General features: G+C 41.2%; 1 protein-coding gene across 4 annotated transcripts in view; it reads right to left on the reverse strand.

The window, feature by feature from the left end:
* COMMD1 (copper metabolism domain containing 1) overlaps positions 1–24,927 on the reverse strand; it is a 79,434-nt gene that overhangs the window by 37,816 nt on the left and 16,691 nt on the right. For 3 of the 4 annotated variants that reach the window (XM_062614315.1, XM_062614317.1, XM_062614318.1), the window contains exon 2: positions 15,880–16,161. In XM_062614315.1, the coding sequence (XP_062470299.1) occupies positions 15,880–16,161 (282 nt within the window). Of the gene's footprint in view, positions 1–1,342; positions 1,514–15,879; positions 16,162–24,927 lie in introns of those variants that run through there. The other variant, XM_062614316.1, reaches the window with a different exon arrangement.

The raw sequence follows: 24,927 nt of genomic DNA on the forward strand, positions 1-24,927 counted from the left end.
GAAAGAAAAATCCAAGTTTGAGAGCGAGGAGCATGCCAAGGGGATGAAAAGAGAGGGAAGAGGCAGAGCAGCACTTTGAGGATGCAGAAGCAGAAGGGAAAAGAGAAGAAGGAGAAGAAATGAAAGCAGAACTGGCAGAGAAAGGCAAAGGAGAAACAGGAAGATTCACGCAGAGCTGCCACTGCTGAGAGATGACCTGCATTTAAGGACCTGGTGAAGTCCAAGCCCTCTCCAGACTCTTACTTGGGCATCTTTGCTAAAGCCTCCTGCTCCCAACTGACCCTTCTCTAGCAGTCCCCTATTTAGCAGCTAACCCTAGCGAAAGTCTCCTTTCTATCAGCAAATCCACCATAACTGGCGCACAGGCAATCTTAAAGCCATGGGTAATCATTTAGAAAAGCAGCAGAGTATTTCAAAAGCAAATCCTCCATGCCAGCTTGCCACACTTCGAACAACCTTCTCCAGATGTTCCAAAGAAAATGACCTTTCTGCCCTGACAAAGATGACAGACGCTTCCTTGCACAAACACAGCCCAGTGCTAATTGCTCTATAATGTGCTTCCTGCCCAGCTTTCCAGCCTCGAAAAATACCAGCTTTAGCCAAGAAAACACAGTCAGCACCTCCCCAGGGTGTACTTCAGTCACAGCTCAGCAGGATCTGGTATTACACCTATCCTGCTGCACCAGTGTGAGATTTTTCTGCATGACTGCCTACTCCTGGCTGAGATTCACCTTATTGACCAGAGTGCATGCAATATAACTGTATAATTACGTTTCACTATGTAGAAAATGCTACTGCTGCACGCTTCAAAATTTAGAAAAAGGAAGATGTTAAGAAAAGGATGAGGCAGGATAATGAATACACTCGCATGCAGCACATGTCTCTGGGTAAACCACTTCAGATAAAACACAGCATTTGACTTAGGTTCTAACAACTGGGAAAGAAAACAGAAGCACTAAAAGCCATTTTCCAGATTTTGGATGGGGAGGTATTAATATTCTGCACCAATATACCTCCATCTCAGATTTTCTTTAGCTGGAAGAATCCCACTAATATTTTCTCCAGTGGCTTATGAATATCGTGAATGTTCTGCCTTTATTTGCATGCAGCTATTAAGTAAACTTATTTGCCCACAGGTAAATGTTCTTGTGTGCATACAGGAGGTCCAAGTCAGGACCTTCTGCATGCATGATCTGAGGAAACACTTTTCAGCCCCATTCTTGAAAACTGTATTAAAGAACACGAGCACTACAATGCAAAATTATCATAATACAGAAAATGTCAGAATTACAGTTGCCAGGCAACTTAAAATAACCTCCTGCCCTTTTGCATAAGCGCTGTAATGCAAGCTGCCATGTCAAGATCCAATACTATTTATCTTCCAGCAGAACTCTGTGGCAGGCAATGCCCAGGCAATGAATGAACTGTGTAGGGGCTGTGTAGGGAAGCAGGCTGAGGTCTGCAGGCTGCCCATTGCTGAAGCTGGAAGGTGCAGAGCAAAGCAGACAGGGAACTGCAGGAAGAGAAAGAAGGATCTTACAGATAAACCAGCTGAATGATACCGAGAGAACAAGGCTATGCCTGTACAGGAAAGCACATGAAATGGTGGGCAAGTCACACCAACAGCATTTTTCCAGGGGGTCACTCCTTGTGTGTTCCCAGTTTTCTCCAGGTTCTGTTTGAAACACCTGGGGTCTGCTTTGCAGAAGGGCTGATGTCCATCAGAGTGGTGGGTATGCTATCAGGTGCTGTACCACCACAGCTCAGCACTCTGGGAACTCAGGGTTAGGGTTTTTCAAACTGGGCAGCAGAATCAGTAGAAATCCTTGTGTCTGTGCTCTCTGCCCTTCGATTGTATCCTTGGAATGGATATGGGAACTATAATATCATCATAACTGATGATAACTATTTATTTATGAGATTCTTATGGCAGTAATAGGGCTTGCACAGGAGCCTCCAAAATAATAAATACTATTAAAATAAACTGTGAATAAATTTGTAATTTTGTATTCCAGGCAGGCTGCAAACTAATGTTAAATAAATACAGAATGAACGAAGACAAATTACTTCGCAGCACCCTTTCAACAAGCCCCTTATTATTCTGGGCAGCAAATGAAACAGAGTGTGGGAGAGAAAACAAACACACAACCAGAGCCAAGCAAAGGGCATAGAAGAAAGGAGGGGGGAGAGGAGCTGTGCTCAAGTAGGGAATGATGCCAAACGGGGAAGACAGTGAGATGACAACGGGAGAGCCCTGGTGACAACTCCCTGCCTGAAGGAGAAAGCCCTGTCCTCTGAAGGGAGGGAGGGCTGCTGGACACTGCTGTCACTTCTTAGGATGGGAAATCATGAGCCAGACCAACCCAGAGCACAGCCAGCATATAAAGTCATGTGCAACTCCCTGGTCAACAGCAAATTTCTCCCACCATTTGCATGTTAAAGTGCTAACAGTACTCAGCCCTCTGGCCTGGCATGTGGTTTGATGCACTGAGAAAAAGTTATGAGTTGAAATCTCTTTCAGGAACAACAAGAGCTTGTGGAGAGCTCTGCATGTTGTCATGCAAACAGGAGTAGGAAGAAACACAACAGAAGGGGCAGAAGGAGTGATGTATGCCAGGCTTGGAGCATAGCATCACACCTCTGAAAACTCCTTCCAAAAATCCTCTTCCAAAAATCAGTGACTGAGAAAAGAAACATCCAGTGCTCTCTGCAAAAGCCAATGGTTTAGAATAAAAAATTACCTGAACACAGTTTTCTTATCAGGTAGCTTCTGTATGAGAATCATGGCAAGCCAACATCCCTCATACAACTGCAAGACCACTGGGATGTGGCAGCACCATCCAACCTCCCCAAGTCCCTCAAGCTAAACTCTCCTCCAGCAGCTCTGGGGAACAGTCTCCTTCAGGGGGGAGCAAGTCTTCTTGACCTCCAAGCTCTGTGCCTGTAAAAACAAGCCTCTCCCTGCCTCCAAGAGAGAACCTTCAAGCCCTTGAAACTGATCCGCTCATCCACTGTCTTTCAAATCTTTGCTCTCAGCTGGGGGTATTGTCTTTCTTCTGCTTTAGCATCCAGTCAGCTTGACTCGGTGTGTTTGCAGAGGAGAGTGTTATGACCCAAACTGGCCCAGTCACACACCACATCCAGACCACGACAATATTTCGGAGCTGTTAACTGTCACATAGCGTTTGGTGTGTTTAAACCCAGAAGTACTTCTGCTCTGCAAACTTAATGCTTGTTTAATATGACTTAAAAAAAATGAAACAAACATTTAAACATAGTTTCTTTATCCTTTCACTTATATCTTGCATTAATTTTACCCCAGGAGTTCAGATTCAGTGCAAATGCAGGTCTTTGATCCAGCAGCCAGCACTTATTTGGCTGACAGTTCAATGACATTCACTTGTCTACTCTTCCCACAGTATAAGTGGATGAGCTGCCTTTCTCTTCTGTTTTTGCTTCCTAGAAAACAAAGGATGAGACAGTTTGCCTCATCCTCTCTGAGCTCAACTAAGCAATGTTTCATCCACATCCTTCATCTGAGAAGAATGGTTGTTAAGCCATCAGTACACAGTTCAGATGAAGGGTGGGATCTATTTCACCAAACTTCAGGCCTCTAGAGCTCAGCTAATAGTGCTTGCTTTCCTTTGGAGTCCATTGAAACAGATCCTTTGAGGGAACAGTCCAAGGCAGACACCTAAACTGAGCCAGATTTACCACTCCCTCAAACAGCCAGGGTTTCTCGTCATGCTCTCCAGTAAACTCCGGGTGATCAGCTGGGTGCAGTCATGGCTCATTGCTCAAACTCCAATGGTGGCAACCTAACCACCACAGGACAGCAATGGCAGTGAATAAAAGGCACATACTACTAACAAAGGAAGTTGACTGCATTCAATCAGTATCTTTTCTAGTGGAAAGGGTAAGTAAGAAGAAAAACAATACAGGAAGATGCTCCCGTCAATGCCTGCACCTTCAGCGAGACAGAAGACATGAATCGACAGTTCTTTTCCATGTCCTTACAGCAGTGGGTACCACAAAAGCCAATTCTGTCAAGTGTCGTGTTTGTTCTCATGTATAATCAAGATATTTCCAGGCAGGAACAGGTTCCAGCTGATTAAGTCTGATCAGACTTCAGCTTTTTCCCAGACAGTCGCACTTCACAGCTGTCTCTGAGCATCATGGTGATATTTACTGGGAAATGCGAGCGTTCCATTTCCATAAAAGCAGGCAGTTTAAAATTAGCTGCAAATAACTCAAAATGACTGCTTAGAGCAGAAATGTAATTTTCTGAACAGGGTTATTTGTTGTGAACATGATGCACTGCACTCATGATCTGTCATGCCTCATTACTTCACATAAGTCAGGCCAGCATAACGGGACACAGTAGAGACTCTCCTCAACGATGAGTTCCTTTAAGATGCTGCCTTCCAGGCTGAAGTCTTAAAAAAGCTCCAAAAACCATTATCAAACTCATTTTCTCAAGTCCTGTGGCATATTTACAGGTTAAATGGAATGAACATTTTTTAATAGGTCTTAAAGCACAGCTCCACTTTTGAGAGTGATTCAACAAAAATGGAATCAATTGACTGAAAAGTTTACTGCCTGTAAGCATTCAAGTACCTCTTCAAAGGTTTAAAGAAATAGATATTATAGCAGCTTTGAATGTTCAATGAAGGTTCAGAAGCTTTTAGAGAATTTATTCTAATTCCAGTAGTAATTTGTGAGTATCTCATTTGGTTAGGCCACCACAAACTAAATATAGGGCAAGCATGTCCCTGATTTGCATTGGTGGAGCTTAGCCACACTGGAACACAAGGAAACTGTGTTCTTTCCATCTTGTATTTGGCTACCTAACTCCATCTAATTTGAGTCTGGGAACTCAAATACAATGCCATAATCTTCACTAGGTGTCCACTGGCGCAATTTATTATAATTACATCATTTGGAATGTAATGCATACAAGGAGAACTAAAACTCAGCATAGGGGTCCTTTAGTTGTACAGGGTCATGGTAAAAAGCACTAGAAATTTACTTTTGTGCTTAAAACAAGAGGCTTTATACCCTCCTTGTAACTTAAAAGGAAAAAAACCCTGAAAAAGTGGCATCATTCGTATGTTACTTTTTAAAAGTGGGACTACATTTCAAGCATTTATTAACCAAATTAAGCATATGCAATTTAAATTATGCTTTCCTTGTCTTAATAACATATTAATGAATATACATCAGTGAGCTGAACTAAAAATATATTGAAGATTTGCATGTCTGATTAGCTTTATGGAGTTTTGCAAATGACAGTTTGAAAGGAGGACAGAAAAAAACCTCTTGTGTCAAGGTCTATGCAAAATTACAGCTTAGAGAGGTTTCTTAATCAAAGGGTTGTTTTGTATCTTTTGTAAGCTAGAATCTCTTTCGAAACGAAGAGGACTTGCTCTTGGAATTATGTTCAAAGTAGTCAGTTCCTCAACTTTTAAAGCAGTAAGTGGGACAGTGATGTCTTAATCAAAAGCACTGTCAGTGATCTCCTCCCAACCATCTCCTTTCAGAGAAAAGCAGGGAAACTTATGCTTCAGCACACTGCCTCAAGTAAGTATATTCAAAACAAGCAAAAAGAAAAAAGAATGGAATAGAGGCACACAAGGCAACAAGGAAAAAGCTATTTTGACAATGAAATTGTTGACAGCAATCAACTTATTCTAACTATTGAATGAGAAAAACCCCACACCCCACACAACCCCAAACTCCAAACAATAAACCAGTTTCATTGTTAGAGCTGTGACTAAGTCAGGACTTGCTTGCTGTTCAGCTCTACTCCTTCCTGTTTCCAGACTTCTAGCATCACTCCAGGCAACTCGGCCAAATCTGTGGTTCAACTTGCCGTATTTCCCACCTAACACTGGAGAAAATAACCAGACAAATATAAGACAAGTATTTCAATCATGTTTCTTATTAATGATGTCACGAATGTATGTAGCTGAGATATATTCTAGAAACAAAGAATATTAATACTGCTAAAATATCAAGATTCCTCTGTTCTTGCAATCTTAGCAGGTTCCCACCTCCAGATACCATTTTAGATCATTTCCAAATCAGGTATCTTTTCCACACTTCTCCAGATTAAGTTTACAATACCAAACTCATCCAACAGCCGTGTCTCTCATTTTCTATTCCTCCTCCACTCTTTAAGGAAAAGCTGGCACTTCAGAGAGGTCATCCTTAGCATTCAAGGAAAGCTGCTTTACTTCTCATGTTCAAGGCACCACTAGCTCAGGTTTAAAAGAGGTAATCCTTTGACCATGTATGTTTAAATGAGCACTTTTCTGGATGACTTCTCAATTTCTTTTGCTCAATTTTGCCCCCATCCCACCCCTTCAACAAACGGGTCCAGACTAAAAATTATTTGGGGAAAACAAAAAAAAGGTGGGGAGGGAGCAACAAAAAAAAAAAATTCATTTGGACTCACTCAGCTACTCTCAACTCTGTAAATGTGTAACTACCAGGGTATTGCAATGGTGGAACAAGTAACAAAGGTCTGGAACTCTTTAAATCTACATCACTACAAGAAAAAGACCTGTAACTTGAAACTACAATCTCAGACCCACATGTGATTTTTCCATGGCAGTTCTATTTACTGCCTTCCTTTCAGCCTATGTTTTTCACAAGATGAAGCGAAGGCAGTGTACTAAGGTGCACCTGTAAGGCAGATCTATTTAATACAGAGGAAAGTGAACCTGCAAATGGAGATGAAGTTTGTGCTTCTTCGGTGCAAAATTCCTACCAGTCATCTGCTGAAAACCTGACCTACATGACATGGAGGTTGATGTCTTCTAAAAGAGCCTTGTTTTCAACTGTTTTAATTCATTGCCTTAGGAAGGGGCATAAGCCTCACCCAGAATTTCTTTGCTGGCATCTAGAAGTCCCTAGGTACCACTGCTAGTAGTATGAAGCAATAGCAGCAAGAGCATCTGCAGCAGGAATGAGAGTTCACTTTTGTATAAACACAGAGATAGTATTCCAAGCATCACACATGTTGATTGACTACATTTCCATGCAGGGAGCTCATAATATCCCAGCATTAACTCTGTTACTGACTGCCAAGGACAGCTTTGTACACCAGCAAATTCCAGCTGCTACCAGTGAAATCCCTCAGTTAGAGATTTTGTAAATGGAATTGTAAGAAGAAAAGGAAGGAAAAAGGGTGACGCTTATCCTTTCTTTTTTCATTTTTAACTAGGATGAGACACAGGCATAGAAGCACTAGAAGGACAGAAAGCCACAGCTTGCTAGAAGTTAGAAGTATCTCCTCAATAAAAAGATTACACTGAGAACTGCCTACGAATTGCATTCTCCTGTTGCCCATGCCTTCTGCTGCCTAATGTATTAATAGAACTGCTCACCACGTGGGAATTCAAGTCGTGAAGAAAGGTAAAAAACCAAAGCTGCTGGCAGATAACATATAAGCTGCTCAAAAGAAATCACACAGGTTCACTCTTCAAAAAAACTAATACATGCAGAGAAACACGCAAGTTTAATGGTACAGTTTGCAGTGGTTTTGCTTTGTTTCTGTGGACTGTGTTGGGTTTTTTTTGTTGAATCAATTCTTGCACAGCCAAAGCTGCATGCATATATACTCATGAAGTGTATATACATATATATAAGACAGAGTAAAGAGAATCCAAATGGTTAAGCAGCAGAGTGTAAGTTACAAGCATTTCTCCCCAGTGACATGCCAGCTTTCCAATTTTCTATCCTCTGATACCTTCTCCTGCAGTGGCTCTTCTTGTTCTTATGTACACGCCTGAACACTAGAATCTGGGGATCTCAAGAGAGACTATGACAAACCTGGAAGGATCTCCAAAATGTGTTTCAGCAGCAATGTGGCATAGCATCAAAAGAGCGGGCAGGCTGGCCAACTGGCAAAACAACTTTAAATGTGTTTGGCCAGGCTAAGCCTGTATATAAACAAGATGCTTTGTTAACCAGTGCAGTGGGCGCTTATGTTCACAACAACTCCTTTTTCTCCCTGAGTTTTCTAAGAACAAATTACTTGCTAATGTTGACACCCAAGTCCTCTGAAGAACACAGATGGCCAGCGACACTGAAGCTAAGATGCAAAGAAACCAGTTGCTTTGATTTACTGTGTATAGGCTTTCCAGCACAAATACTCCCCCTTTTAAAAATGTTTTATTTGAGAATCACATAAAACTTGTGACTTTTGTTAAAAAGAATCCAGCAGAGATTGCCATTTTTAGTCCTTCAACCACGTTCCACTTCCTTGAAAGCCTCTCAGGGTAACTGTTTTTCACACAATATATTTATCCCAAGAGGAATTAATTCAGAAAACAGAAAATATTCACTTTCACACCCAAACTACACACCGCTGCTTTCACAAAAGGTGGGCAGTGCCAAAAGAATTCACTAATTCCTCCTGATCCCAGGAGGCCTTACATCAGCAAATGCTCTCTCTGGGTCCTCAACAGTTGGAAACACGGCAGCAAACAGATGCACTCTTTGCATTCAAAGTTGCTTTTTAATAAACCAGGAATCAATCACGTTGGCCAAGCGTGGTCCCCTCTGCCTTCTGCCCCAGGCTTGGCATTAGTAAAATGAGAAATGGTGGTATTTTTTAATCCACCTTTCCCATTTCAGGTTTTTCATCTCACCTTCTGCAAATCTCCAAAGACCTTCCACTTAGTACATTAAACTCCATCTTTCCAAGCCTTACACTACATTTTACCCCAATTAAAGCCTGGTTTTGCAGCAGCAAGGTTGAATCTCTACCTGCTTGGTAGGTGTGGGAAACGCAGAGCTGCTCCTCTACCCTCTGGCAGCAACCCAGGCCAGGCCACATGCTCTGAAGAAGGCAGAAGACCTTACTATGCTAGTGTAAGAGCAAGGTCACTCAGACAAATGGTGCCATCTGCATGTGGAATTTTGTGCAAATGCAATGCTTTTATTTGCATATTTGCAGTCAGTTTCTATACAATTCCAAGTCCATGGTGATGGGGGAATTGCACCGACAGTGATTATTTATGACTGTGATTATTTACACCCACCACAGCAGCAGTGCGAGTATCACGTTGAAACTGCTCCGCCAACCTGCTTCAAACTGAGCAATTCCTTTGGTGATGGGGGGTGTGCAATTTAGCATCTCCAAATTACCCAGTTAATGCAAAGCGATGAGAAACCACAAGAAACTCACAACCATCCCCTAAGCTCATTAGCAACACAGAATAACTTTCTTATTAGAGAACAGAGCCAGAGCTGTGGAGGTTTTGAAGCTCATCAGCCATCTCTGCATCCAGCCTCTCCAACGTGTTCTCTTTAAGTGCTGTCAGCTTTTTTTGCTCCCCACTCCAGTGCCACAGCTCCCAAAAAGATGCTCTCGCTCTCCTGAAACCAAACTCCTGATTTCCTGACCCAGAAGTTCACGCATTCAGATGGAACTAAAGCACAAAGTACAAAAGAAACATGCTCTTAGCTGAATCTTCCACGTGAGGTTCAGTGAATAGAGAAGGAACTGAAATGCACACAGAGACTGGATTAAACAAGGAGCATGAAGCCATCTGTTCCACCTGAAAGCCTGTGGGCTAAATGCTCAGGTCTGCTGTGGCCAAGACCCTGCCTGCATATCTGACCGCACTGACTTTATCCAGCTTGAGTCTTGAAGATCTAAAAGCATGCACAACCACAAACTTTCAGAGTAACCTACCCCAGTGCAGCAGTAATGGCAAAGAAAAGGTTGAAAACTATAGAAACGCTTTTAGTAGGAGAGCCAGGATGAGAACCGAGGCCTGTTAGCTAAGGGTAGGTTCCAAAAGCATACCAGCCACTTCTGGGGGCAAGGGAGTTGGCAGAAAACTAGGGCAAGGACTTCCAGAAAAGCCATAAGCAGACAGGGATAACGTAAGGATGATAAGAATGAGAAAGAACAGGTCCTTCTGACTGTAAATGGGTAGCACCAATTCCAGAAAAAGGTGTAGCTGAGTGATGAAATGCATTTGCTGGAAACAGTTTTCAACAGACAGGCCTGTTGAACCCAGCTGCCCCTGTCCCAGCCTCATCGTAATCTGCACCCCAAGGCTGCAAGTCATGGCTCTGGAGGGTGTTTCATCAAAGCTAAGCAACGTTTTATTGCTCTATGAGAATGCCAGACAGATGTTAGATTGCAAAACATTCGTCGATCATATGGGACATATAACAGATGGCAAGTTCCCTGTCATAATATAGACCTCAATATATTTTCTGAGAAGGTAAAAAAATCGCAAGGCTCCAGGACTGAATCTGAATTTAGGCAGATGAAAGGCAGCAAATATGCATCATTATAACACCTATCTTCATATAGCTCACCTTCAGTTCATTCAGAATTCTCTGATAATACTCTGAGCTCAGCTACAATCAATATCTGTCTCACTTAAATTACTCTATTAAACTACTTCAGCAAATCCAGTTCCAGAGTAAAACAGGTGACAAGGGATGTTTGTGTGTGCATGCACCTGCACATCCCTGTGTGTGTATACATGGCACAAATAAACAATGATGTAAACTGCTAGTACCAGTAACTGTAGAATATCCTTGCTTCATGTAGGATGGACAGATGAGGTACTAATGAAAAAACATTGTCATATATATTTAAAGGAAAAGTGACAATTCAAGAAGACAGTTATTTGATATCACAGTTTAATGCTCTTATCTCTGTAATATCACTTAAAAATCCCAACAGCCACAAGCAACAAAATTCTCTTCTTGTTCCCCAAATCTCACTTTGCTTTCAGGAGAAGGTGACAAAAATTGAACTGTCAAAGCAAAGGACTACAGAGGGTGCCGTGCAGGGGTTTAAGAAAATAACTGAGTTAAGTCAGCCAGCTGTGTTCCAGGTTTCTCTGCGCTGAGTGACCCGTTGCCCTCTGGTTTTTATTTGCTTTTGCACTGTACTGCCTTATGTAACTGTTCCCTCCAGCTCATAAATTTCCAAGGTGAACAAAAAGCTCAAGTGATGACATTTGGCTTGGCCACAAAGGTGATTTTTTTCCACTAACTTCTACTTAACAGGGCTTATATTTTTAATCACATAAAAGTATTAAGCCTGTTGCAGTTAAGTCGATCAATTCTGCTTCTAAATGCCCATGTTTTTCCATTTTTTACCAGAACAACATTTCTGATAATGTTAATAACTATGAAGATTAAAGTGGATTAAGGCCGGAAAGGAGAAACAGTTTAGTGGTTGTTTTTCCTCCCCCTTCTCAGGCCAGGCTGCTCTTAGTTTGGTTGGGGTACCCAGAACTGCTGCTAATCTCCCAGAGCATCACTTTGCTCATATTGATATTGTACAAAAGGTGGTACATCTTTCCAGAATGGATCTTACATAAAAAGGACAGGAAGTCCATTATCTGAAGTTATTTTAAGAGACAGCTCTGAAGCAGCCTGACCTGCAGTCACACAGAATCAAAAGCAGCCATAATCCTTCCTCTCTATAGCATGAGTTTACTCATGACGCTTTTTTGATCTGACCTTTCTCCATTGGTGAAAGCTATTGCTGGAGATAACCGCAGCCAAGAGACCTGTGCTTACAAAAATGTGACAAACACCAAGAGATGCTCAGCAGCATTCAATCTGTAATGCTAGCAAGGTAATGCGATTTATAGAAACTAAATAATAATAATTCTTTGACTATTTTACTGTGAAAGCATGTTCAATTTCAGTGTTTGTCTATGTGTGTGAATTCAACTTTGCATTTGTTTATAGCATGGCTGATACAAATTTCACCTAAATTTGTTTAGAATATACTAATTAATAAGTCAGAAACTTGGTTTTCTTTGAGATCTATTTCACTCCTTCCCAGAACACTAAAAGAATAAAATCTTCATAGTCATAGAAACTAAAGTTGATGAAATTTCAGAAAACCTCTCCAATCCATAATCCTGATGCAATTTCTTCACATCTTTTGGGAAGATTCCTGCAGTGGAATCCCAGATTTCATGTTAAATTAGGGCAGTAAATACTCTTTGCTCATATAACATGCTTAACATCCCATGGAACTCCAATAAAAGTGCTATTACATGGATTAACAGTATTTTAAGCAATGGAAAGAAATGCATGAGAAAATACCCATTCTGTAAATAAATTTAAGCATAAAAGCCAAGAGCAAATACTCAAGCTAATCTATAACATTTGATCAGTTTCATATAGGAAACTGCAAAATATATGTAATGCTGCAAGAAAGTAAAACTTAATGGTAAATCAGCCCACAATAGCAGTGGGGAAGAACATAGCCTCAGTGGAGGGGCACATCTCATAAGGAAAATAACATGACAAAGTCCATAAAACAAGTTTAAATATCTTAATGCCAAACCACAGTGCAAAACCTATGCATTTATTTCCTATTAATGACAAGGTCAGATATAAATCTGTGACAGACATCTGCAGGTAACTTAACATTGTGCAGCAGTGACTGCTCACCATATGGAGCAGCGCTGGTGCAGCAGGGCAGGAAGGGCACGAGAAGGGCGACTGCAGCTCACACCACTGTCCCTCACAGCAGGTTCTCATCCAGTTGAAATTTCATGCCAAAAGAGCTTTACAGCAATGCTCAGAGAGGGAGAACAAAGATATAAAGAAGGGAGCACGGAGTTATAGATGTTTTAAGAGAAAGCCAGCAAGGTACAGAGATGCAGGAGGATAAAACCACTGCACCAAAGAAAAGATGGGCTGTTCAAAAGGAAAGAATGAACTGGCAGTGATGAGCAGTGAATATCATGAGCAGATGAAGGCAAATGCAGGCTAAAGTGCAACTGCTTTAGGAATTTATTTTTAGCCATACTGTTAAAGAAAATGGGCTTTCAAAGCAGTTTTTCATGGCCAGCATCTTCATCTGCCTTTAACCAAGATTTTTAAAGACTACATCACCAGCACAAAGGAAACTTTAAATGTTACAGTAAAATCTTTACTGAAGAAGCAAAGTTCAAGACGCAAGTTATGATGCAAGATCCTGAACCAAACTTCCCAAAGTTTAGGACACCAGTATTTCCAAATGTTTCTCATCAGAAGTGTTTTTAAGAGCACTTAGAGGAAAGGGCTATTTTTTTCTTTTTTTCCTATGATCAGTAATGCCAAGGCTAGTAAGAAGTAATGCATGCAAGTTATAATGGATTCTCAAGCCCAGAAACATCTCTCTTCCATTAGAAAACACTTGCGAAATGTAACAAAATTCATGCAAACTCGGTCTAGTGGCATTATCACTTCAAACTTCCCACTTCTAACCATATTAGGTCTTACACATACAGTCTTTCCATCATGAAAGAATTGCCTGATTAAAATTCAGAGATGGCAAGCAGAAAGCAAGGTCATTTATTGAAGCTGAAGGAGCAGACACTCCACCAAACTGTCTTGCCTTCTGCTGGGAAGAGATCTAAATCCAGCCCAGAGACACAGAAAAGAATCAGAGCGACTTCAAATTCTGTAAAGGTACGTTTTATACAGAGTATTTCTTTGCTTCTGTTGAAACATGAAATATTAACATCAATTCATTACACATCAATGCATTTGTATACACCCCTGTTATCAAGTGTCCAAATGAAAACAATCTGTTCTAAATAATTTACTCCTGAATCATCAGTCAGCTTTCTTCTGCAAATCCAGATCTTCACTATTTGCCAAGTCACATATATGACTGACAATCTTTTAGAAAAGACATTCTCTTTGTTAAGTTTCAGAAAGGTACCAGCATATGTGTATTTGATGTGCTACAAAACTTGATTATTTAGAACTGATAGAAATGTTCTAACAATAATGTAAAAATACATATAGAGGCTATAAAACATGATTGGTTTAAGTTTATAGACTGGATCCAGTGTGCAAGAACAACTTGTTCAACCTTCAATAATAGCCTCTTTCCAGAAGGTCCCAAACACATGTGGGAAGAGGCTGAGGGCTGGTTGAACTGTTCTGGCAACCTGCTTGCTGACATTTCAGTCCTGGGGTTCTCAAAACTCAGCCCATCACAGGAGCGTGCAGCCTGATGCGGACTGCCTCAACCAAAAGCTTTTCAGCAGAGAAGCTATTTAATCCAAAGCTAAAGACCATGTGAAACCACAGCTCCTGAAAATAAATACCAATTTTGATTCAAGTGGTGACAATGCTAATTACTCTGTGATTATTTCTGGAAGTACCAGTCTAATACCCTTAGTTGCACCAAGTATCAGACACTTGCTGACAGCTCACTACTGTCCTCAGCAACAGAGGCAAAAGTTATGTCTGGTGGCAGTTTGAAAAAGTACATTCACACAACTGCTTCCCTTTGAAATACAAAGCTGCATTGCTAAAATAATTCATTTCCTTTTGTTGTGGGACTCTTTGGTAAAAGGAATGACAGTGTCTCTGAAATGTGTATTCTTCCTTCATGTTCACATCCCCTTTCCCATGCTACACAGGGTGGAAGAAATACAAATGTACTTGCTGACTGATGTTACCGCAAAAATCCATTACTGGGGAAAATACAATTTCAAAACAAGAGTCACAAGCTACATAATTCCCCCATGAAATACAACAGTGGTTCTGAGTTCAGGATTTGTTTTTAGATGAACATGGGTGTTTTTCCCATTTGCTCGCTAATGTACTGATTCAATTGTACTCCTGTAATGTTTTTTTCTCATCTTTTTCCATTTATTACTAATAGAATATAATTGCTTCCAATCTCAACAGCAGAAATCTCCACTTTTTTTTTTTGACGCTAGAAAAAAAACCCTGAACTCACACACTCTTATTGTATTGGTCACTGCAGAGATACATGAGTGGAAGGCAGAGGGCCAGCACTTAGTAAGGATAAGCTTTCAAAGACTGGGGAAAAGAGGATAAACAGAGTAACTTCAACAATATATATTGTCTCTGTAGGATCCCAGTTTACTTGTACATGGTATAGCCACACAGTTTCAATTAAATCATTCAGTCAGTAGAGCTGTATTCCAGGCATGTGTGTGTGTACACATGCACATACATATTTTAGATATACATAATCCAGGTACTAAAATATTATAAAATCTAAGGCAACTTGGTAAATGTTAACTAGTAACATCAAAACCCTCAAATCAGCTCATGGTATGTTTTGCAGTAGCTGCTGCTAAGAAATGAGGTTTTAAGATGTGCTAACACATTGCAGAGAAAAAAAGATAACAAATTGAAACACATTTCCTGTCAGAAAAAGATAGATTGAAGATGGGAAGCTGTGCCTTTATTTACACATTCATATGAATGCCAAAGATTAAAAAGAAATGCAGTGTTCAGCACTGATAGAGCTCTATCTTTTTCTTAGGCCAGATTGCCTGAGAGTAGATTGCATAGGGTGTGACTGCTAATAAAGACGCAACATGAAAATAGGTGTTATGTAAAGTAAAGGAGTCTTTCCCCCTATTTGTCCTAAAATGTAAGGGATGCTTGATCATCATAATCTGTGAACTTTATTTCTTTTTCAGCTTCTACTTTGCAGATATTATCTATTTTTAGTATTTGCTTAGAAAAATAAAACAAACGAAGACTAATGGACTTTGCAGTGCATGGATGCCCTGATGTCTAAATCATGACAATGGAATACAAATATAATCACTAGTTTGGCTGATTTTATGTTTTATTTCTACATCATCAGATTTTTCAAGCTTAATGTAAAGAGAGCTGTCAATACATATATGGAGATATAAAAAGAAACCAAATTGCATTCATCAGCCAGAATGTATCTTTGTATTCAAAGATGGACCACAAGTACAAGTACATTAAAGGCCTGGTGGTGAAAAACACACTGACTTGATTTGGATATAGAGAATTCAGCAATAGGTAAAATGTCTCAGCACATATGTAGTTAAATCAGGTTTCTGTATTTTGCAACAGAAAGCTTACCTGCCCAATTTTTCCCAGTTCCATTTCAACTATTGCAACAGGAGTGTTTATCTGGTCCATGTGTCTCGACTGTGACTTCAGATCCACTCGCCAGTTTATGTTTTTCAGGACGTTACCCCAACGGCTCTGATTGATCAGGCTCTCGTGGATCTTCATCCGGTGGTTCTTCCAAAATTTTGCAATGACTGCAGCTTGGTCTGATGTGATGCCGCCTTGTTTTTTGGTTTGGGCAGTAAGAAAAGCCTCCAGCTGATTCAAATCCATGTCCGCTGAAGCAATGGACTGTAGGGAAAATAAGAGGAGTAAAAGGGAAAAGCTGGCTCAAAACTACTTTTTAACAGTCTACCAAAAGGTCACATCTTTAGGGTTTTACAAAATACAGGATTTTAAAAGGACAGCACAAACAGATCTGGGTCATGGAAACCTGATGACTTTCATTAAAACTCAGTTTGTAAATGCCTATCACTCATCCCACATTCTTGTCCCCAGAGAGATGGAGGGCAATAGATCAGCAACAGTGATGAGGAAACCAGGAGCACCTTTGGGAATGCAGTACTGGTACAGGAGGCTTCTCACTGTCTGCCTCATCCTCTGCCCTAGTATGCCCTAGGCATACCCAGCTGGTCACTGCTGGGAACACTGAAGCAGGCACGATACTGCTGTTCTGATGGTATGGGGAAAGCTGGGGCAAACATGGCATGCCCCTGGCCAAGGCTGAGACAAGTGAGGAGACATCCCAGCTCATTGCAACATCCACGGCTTCATCTGCCACCACCATACCACAGACAAGGAAGCAAAACTGGTAAATGCTGCACCAGTAAAGCAGGGTCGGCAGCACCGGCCACTGCAACATGCTGGCTGTGGCAGCAACAATGTGAGTCTTCCAAGGTTGAGAGCCTGTGTGCACAGAGCAATCCTTAGAAACTCAAATACAGCTTTTTTCAAAGGGTCAGTGGACTCTGTCGGGCTAAATGTGTGTTTTGCAAGGGAGTGCCAGGGGTCATTTATTTCTCCTCCCTGCAGAACAACATAAATTATTCTTGCCAAACCCTTTTTTTACTAGATACCTAGTTTTTCCACCTTGTAGGAGTATCAGCTTTTTTCAAAGCTGATACTCCTACAGCCTTAAATTTGCATTGCCTAACTGGCAGCAGTTGCTAAATATGGCTGTGAAAGGAAGGGAGAACAGGAGATGGGGAGAGGAAACCGTGGCTAAGTTTCCCCATTGTAGTTTCAAACAGACACTTTCACTTCATTCTCACTCAAAATGGATGCATCTTATCCTAAATGAACATGACAGCTCCAAGCAGGTGCTGATCTGGAGCACAGCAAGGTGAATTGCAGCTAACACTTCAATCTCTGGGGTTTGCCTCTATTTAATTTTCCTTGACACAGTATTCCTGCTGCTGTACTCCATGCATTCAGGGAAGTAACGATCTTGCTCTCGTTAATCAAGTGGGTGAGACCCTGTGACTTTTGGCTGGATGCGCTCCATGTGCTTCACATTGCTTGTCTGCAAAACTGGGTATCACTTAGCTGAAAACTAAGGGGTTAGTGCTTTCTGAGATTGCCAAGGGTGTGAGACCTGCTGCTTCATTGGCGATGAACTGAAACTGTCAGAGGGGTGAGCTTACCAGCAGGCTTTGCCACCTTCCTCTAGACCAGACAGATGTCAAAGTACAGGATCTTACTTACAACAGGAGTGGCCTGAAATAAATGGCAGGTAGAAAAAAAGACCTAACACAAGAAGTAGCCCAAAACAAAGAGCTTATGCATCATAGAAATGACAGAACAGCAGCAGGTTTGCTGTTCTGAAGGGAGTAAAGCCAACACCATGACATGCCCAACCTCCAGTAGATACACCACCACATCCTCCTTACTTAAAGGGTTTTGCTTCTGACCAAGAGAAGAGCAAACCAGAAACACCACCATGGCCCACCTAATACCTCCCCCTGCCCCCAACAATCAACTTCTGATTTACAACAGTTTTTTAAACAGCCTTTAATCATCCACAGCTAAATTGAGGCAGTGTGGACTGGATGATCAGGTAGTGAGGTGGACTGCGAACTGGCTGAAGGAGAGAAGCCAGAGAGTTGTAGTCTATGGGGCTGAGTCTAGTTGGAGGCCTGTAACTAGTGGAGTGCCTCAAGGGTCAGTACTGGGACCAGTATTATTTAATATATTCATCAACGATTTAGACGAGGGAATTGAGTGTACTATCAGCAAGTTTGCTGATGACACTAAGCTGGGAGGAGTGGCTGACACGCCAGAAGGCTGTGCTGCCATCCAGCGAGACCTGGACAGGCTGGAGAGTTGGGCAGGGAGTAACTTGATGAAATATAACAAGGGAAAGTGTAGAGTCCTGCATCTGGGCAGGAACAACCCCAGGTTCCAGTATAGGTTGGGAAGTGACCTGTTAGAGAGCAGTGTAGGGGAGAGGGACCTGGGGGTCCTAGTGGACGACAGGATGACCATGAGCCAACACTGTGCCCTTGTGGCTAAGAAGGCCAATGGCATCCTGGGGTGTATTAGAAGGGGGGTGGTTAGTAGGTCGAGAGAGGTCCTCCTTCCCCTCTACTCTGCCCTGGTGAGACCCCATCTGGAATATTGTGTCCAGTTCTGGGCCCCTCAGTTCAAGAAGGACAGGGAGCTGCTAGAGAGAGTCCAGTGCAGGGCAATGAAGATGATTAAGGGAGTGGAGCATCTCCCTTATGAGGAAAGACTGAGGGAGCTGGGTCTCTATAGTTTGGAGAAGAGGAGACTGAGGGGTGACCTTATAAGTGTCTATAAATATATAAAGGGGGAGTGTCATGAGGATGGAGCCAGGCTCTACTCAGTGGCAAACAATGATAGGACAAGGGGTAATGGGTGCAAACTGGAACACAAGAGGTTCCACTTAAACTTGAGAAGAAACTTCTTCTCAGTGAGGGTGACGGAACACTGCAACAGGCTGCCCAGGGAGGTTGTGGAGTCTCCTTCCCTGGAGACATTCAAAACCCACCTGGACACATTCCTGTGTAACATTATCTAGGTGTTCCTGCTACGGCAGGGGGATTGGACTAGATGATCTTTCGAGGTCCCTTCCAATCTCTAGCATACTGTGATACTGTGTGATCCAGTGTATAAGATCTTTCTCCTGAAGCTTTTGTAGTGTTCTGTTTTAAGAGGAACGTGCTGCCTTCCCTCACTCTCACAATGGATTAGCAGCCACCTGTTACATAATCAAGAGAAGAAATGGCAATCCCCACTGGAAGTAAACACTCAGCTGTATCAGGGTTCCAGCTTAATAGAAGCATCTGCCAATTTATTACAAAATTTGAGATGTCTAGTGCACCAGTGTTTTCTCTATAGGGCATTCACCCTGTGTATATTGCTTGCTTTTATCACGAAGATATTTAAGTTAAGAGGAAATTATCCCCTAATATCTAGTTATGCTGTAAGTTAAAAAAGCACTTTTCATTTTCAAAAGAAAAGCTGTTTAGACTCACAGTCCTTTCCTACATCCACTTCTTACATGAACAGGGCTGTCTATTACAGCAGTGTGGAATAGTTTCTGGTTTAATGTTATCATATTGCTACATCTATGTGGGGATCTGTTTGAGTGTTGTGTGACACCAACTATCACTTATGCACATCTTTTCGTTGGTTCATGTTAGTTTATGTGAATGAGGGGCAATAGAGCTGCAGATCCCAGCACCTTATGTAAACCCTGTGAAGACCAAGGTCAAGTTGAGATGCAGACTTTCTTCTGTGCAGAAGTGTGTGCAGACTGCGCAGACTCTCTTCTGTGCTGTTTCAGCTGTGCAGAAAATTGCATTCTGTTTTATTCCTGTGCAGGAACTAAGACTATAAACTGCATCCTCTGCACTGAATGAAGCAAAGGTGTCACGGAGAAAGAGCTGATCTTTGTTAATGCGGATTCACCAGATCAAATAACCAGGTAACCCTTTCCTAGGCTTGATTTTATAACCTTCAAATATTTCACAGTTGTAACTCTTTGGGTTATTTTTAACCTCACCCCTTCACAACAACTCTTTTTGCAAGGTGCAGCAAGATTTCTGGCAGCGCTTTGCTAAGATGACAAAAAACAAAGACACACGCGGAGTTCCTTACTGTGCTTGTCACATGATGCAAGTCTGACTCCGAAGTGTATCTGAAAGAGGAAGCTTATGACCAAGCTTGCAGTTTTAAGTAGAAGAAAGGTTATACAGGAGGGTTAAACTTGTTTGGCAAAGATCATCAACAGACTGATGATTAGTTAAGATCTGGTGCAAGCTACATTTAAAAACTCCGTATGTTTGTGTATCATAAGCATGCTGATAGAGTTTGCTACCAAAATACTACCCCATAATACAGAGGAATGAAACCATGTATCATAACTAGCAATCTTGCTTACTCTCACACATGTGCACAGGTACACACAGTATGGATTGCTTAATCTGTACACATACACAGCTAAGAAATCAGAAGGTAACAACCATACTGTATTTTGGTGGAGTATCTATCAGGTAATGCAGGCCTTAAATAAGATACCAACAGAGTCCATCATTCAGACTAAAATCTCTCTCAGCTTGGAAATACAACTGCTACTTAAAAACTCCTTTTAAAAAGTATATCGAGATTTAATTGGAAGTGGTTACAAAGAGTCACTGAGTACAACTGCAGTATAGCTGCCTGAAGATATTACTGAAGATACATTTACTTTGAAATTCCTCAACATAACTCACCAGCTATAAAAACTGTCAAAACATGTAAGAACAGCAACTCATTTAACATTATTTTTCATCTTGGAAACATTTCACTGTTGACAGGAAACCTGATAAAAGTTACAAATGAGAGAACAATTAAGGTCTTTGCTGATCTTCCATCTCCTCTATTGTATGAACACTTAAACAACTCATTCTTTAAACAAGTGTAGTTCTACTCCATTGCTCATATGAATGGACACAGTTAAATTACGGACTTTCTTCAAGGTTGAGGGAATATTTAAATTTAACTTGAAAGAAAAAAAGAATTTATATTTCCAGTGATATTCTGAAGAGCATTAGAAACAGTTCTGTCCATTACCTTTAACAATGTTCATTTATTACACAGAAATTCAAATTACAATGAATACATCTTACTAATATTTCTAACAATTAATTTAAAGTTAAAACATGAGTGATTCTTCTGTGCTTATGACTAAAGACAAATAAAATATATCTGATTATAGGTAACCTCTCATGCTTTTAAACCCTAGGAGTTTTGGAGGAGTATTTACTGCCACCAGGACAATGACCAGCTCTTGTCCAGTTCCCACAGCAATCAGCAGTGATCAAGATAGTTTCACTGGTGGAATAAACACCACAGACATGTTTTAGCATCACAACTGGCTCTCGTGAGACCTCACTCGGAGTATTGTGTGCAGTTCCGGTGTCCTCAACATAAAAAGGACATGGAACTCTTGGGAAAAGTCCAGAGGAGGCCACGAAGATGATCAGGGGCTGGAGCAACTCCCATATGAAGGCAGACTGAGGAAGTCGGGGCTGTTCAGCCTGGAGAAGAGAAGGCTCCTTGGAGACCTCATAGCAGCCTTCCAGTATCTGAAGGGGGCCTATAAGGATGCTGGGGAGGGACTCTTCATTAGGGACTGTATTGACAGGACAAGGGGTAATGGGCTCAAACTTAAACAAGGGAAGTTTAGATAGGATATAAGGAGGAAGTTCTTTACTGTAAGGGTGGTGAGGCACTGGAATGGGTTGCCAAGGGAAGTTGTGAATGCTCCATCCCTGGAGGTGTTCAAGGCCAGGTTGGACAGAGCTTTGGGTTACATGGTTTAGTGTGAGGTGTCCCTGTCGAAGGCAGGGGGGTTGGAACTTGATGATCTTAAGGTCCTTTCCAATCCTAGCTATTCTATGATTTAAAGGTGTGGAAAGTTGTTTCATCCATCAGCTCCTACAGCTGAATCACTGTGAGCATCAATTCAAGAGGGATACATCTTACTAATGTCAATGACTTAGTCCAGACAGACCTTGAAGTGCAGGATCCACTCCCGTACTTTGACTCACCATACTGTCAGTGACACGTCATTAAATTATAGACTTATATTCTGAGCTAAGCGTGTGTACCTGGAGACCCTGCCTTCATTGTTTCTCACTTCATCTCTTTAATGATCCTCAATAAACATACTTTTGCAATATGTTACCACAGTTCCCTTTTTATTTACAGACTGTCCCATCTCTAAGCAGTTCTACAGCACGTCAACAAGCGCTGTGCTAGAAGTATGAAACTGAGGAAAAAAAGGTTATGTAGGACCTAATTCCAGTTCTTACTGGAAATCAAAAATGCTTTACTATTTCAACATAAAAATCTTCAACTAACAAAAACCAGAAGTTTTCTAGGAATGTAGAGAATCACACCTGTTCTACACCAGTAATTTAATTTACATTATTATGACTGATCACTCAAATGACTAAGTGAAAAAAGCCTCTTTTCAAAACTAGAGTCTTGAAGAGAACATAATTAATATCTAATGGATATTAAAAATTTCCCCATACTATCTCTTTTGAGATTTAAAAAAAAAAATTTTTTTTTTTTTAACCCTAGGAAGCACAGCTTATGGAAATATTTCACACTACAAGCATGCAAACCCTACTCTCAGCAACTGTCTCCACCTTTCTTTCCAGAGGCTAAGCAGATGCTTTTAAACAAGAAACAGTTTTGGTCATACTGACTTCTCTTTGTGCTAATCTTCAACACATACCCACTGCGTTTTCAAATATAATTCAGCCAATAAAAATATGACTTCAAATACTGTTTCCTTAATGGAACAGTATTTGATAATCTGGAGAGTTTTGTATTAGCTTAATTAGATCCATTAGACGTGTGCTATGGTACACAGAACAGGAAAACAGACCTATATTCATTATCTCTTCTCAGAAACAAAGCCTGACAAGCAATACTGGTGAGAAACAACAACTGGTAAAACCCCTGGGGAAAAAGAGAACGCTCTTCATTTCCAGAAAGAAAACATTACTTGTCAACCATTACAGAAGAGCTCCAAGAGTTGGCCTTGCCAGCATGTGCAGGCATTTTCTCCAGCTGACCCTCAAAATCACAAGCTGCTGCCAGCCTGTAGCACAAAGCAATCAGAAGCTCAGAGAAATAAATGATTCAGTTCTGTTCACACTAATGAAGTTCATGCTAATGAACTTGCCTCTTCAGGTTTTGGGGAGGTGGGATTGAGAGGCTATAGCTGTATCACAACCGTTATAATTCAGATGCTCTTGAAAACAGTTTCTCAGACCCTTGAAGCACAGGCACGGAGGGGGGGACCAGCCACAGAGAGGAGGAGCATGCCAAGGGACCCTGCTCGGCCAAACCCTTTGATAGCACAAAAGCCAATGCTTGTTAACATCGGGATACTGTGCATTCCTTTCACTTGGAAGGGCTTTGGGGCAAATAGGGGGTACCTGCTGCGTGCAGCTTTGGGGCGTATAGTTTCTTTCTCCTGCTCTAAAAAGAAAGGCAACCCTGGGAGAGCAGGGTGGGGAACAGAAGCAGCTTTCATCATCTTTGGGTGTAACAGCATACATGGGTCCAAGTGACACTAAGCTATTTGTCAAAGTTAGCTTAGCGTGCTCTTCTGCAAATAGTAGCTTCAGACAGAAGGAACTAGAGAAGATCTCTGCAACTCTGTGGTTTCTGGATCCTCCTTTGCATACATTAACCGGACTCTCTCCCAAGGGCTGCTGAGATATCCAGTCCTGTAATATACGAGCTGTTCCCATAGATGTTCCCTGGACATTAGTCCAGTAGACTTTCCCACGTTTCTGGAGACAGTGGAGGTTTTCAACTAGTTAGTAGGTTGTGCCTCACAAACACTGTTTGTTAGAGTCCAAGAGCTCTCCTGAGAATTGAAATTAAGATAAAATTAGATGCAACAGCCCGCTTGTCTGCACTTGAAAATGGTTATCCATCTTTCAGGAAGAAACCCAAAGCTAAAGGCTTCTACACCCCCAGCAAATTTGTAAGTCAGAAATCACAAGCGACCTTAACCTTAAGTGACCATTTAGTGTTATTACATCAAAGAAGAAAGACTTTAACTAATCTTTAAGTCTTCATCTAAGCCTTGGGAGACCACACAAATTTCTTTTATTAAAATTTCATACTATGTTCCAATATTACTAACTGTAATAAACAGTTAGAAATGAAATGAAACTGTTTGCTAATAGAATGAGCTAACTGTGAATCACTAAAAGGATCATAATACATATATTGCTTAAAATCTGTAGTTCAATCTTTTTTCTGGCATGTAATAAATAGATCTTCTGCAACAACTATTTCTTATTCCAACTTGTGTAGCCTTTTGATTCATTGCTGAGGAGACACTAACCAGGTCAACGGACATTCAGTAGACTTGTAAATATTTTCAAGCTGGAGTTATTCTGATTTTCATGAATCATGATTGTCTTGGATGGGAGGACTCACACCACACAGCAGCAACAAAAAAACATTTAACTGCTACTGCAGATGGGAAAAAATGAGTGTGCATGCTGAAGTTGCAGGCAAAATTCCATTCTTCCTGTACTTCTAATCTTATTATGCTTGATTCCATCCAGATTTGTCAAATGTGCACATTAAAGATGAAACTCCTCTCAATGGGTCACTTCCATGCCTCTTGTGTGACTCCTCCATTGCCATTCCCAAGTTTCCCACCAAGCAGAAACCCTCCAAACCCCTACCTATTTTTTTCTTTCTGCGCATACAAGCTCACCAAACCCAGTGTTCTCTGCTAAAATTACTTTTTCACTTGAACATGAAGTTCAATAACAGTGGAGTAGAGATTCAGCTATTTTTGGCCTAGCTTACAATTGAACGCAAAAGAGATCTTTGCATTAGTTTCTAAAATGCATCTGAAGTGACCACATCATTTCCCTCTAGCCTGCCTCTGCCATTAGCCTGTGCATCTGTAGAAATGACCAGTTTGAGCTCACAATTCCATAAAACGCAACTTCCTAAGTTTATTTACAGGAGGTGTCATTTTTCTGTGGTCTGAAGACTCATTTG

The sequence above is a fragment of the Pezoporus occidentalis genome, unplaced genomic scaffold, assembly GCF_034315485.1.
Source record: "Pezoporus occidentalis ecotype Australia unplaced genomic scaffold, CSIRO_AGI_Poc_V1 ctg175, whole genome shotgun sequence".
Lineage (NCBI taxonomy): Eukaryota > Metazoa > Chordata > Aves > Psittaciformes > Psittacidae > Pezoporus > Pezoporus occidentalis.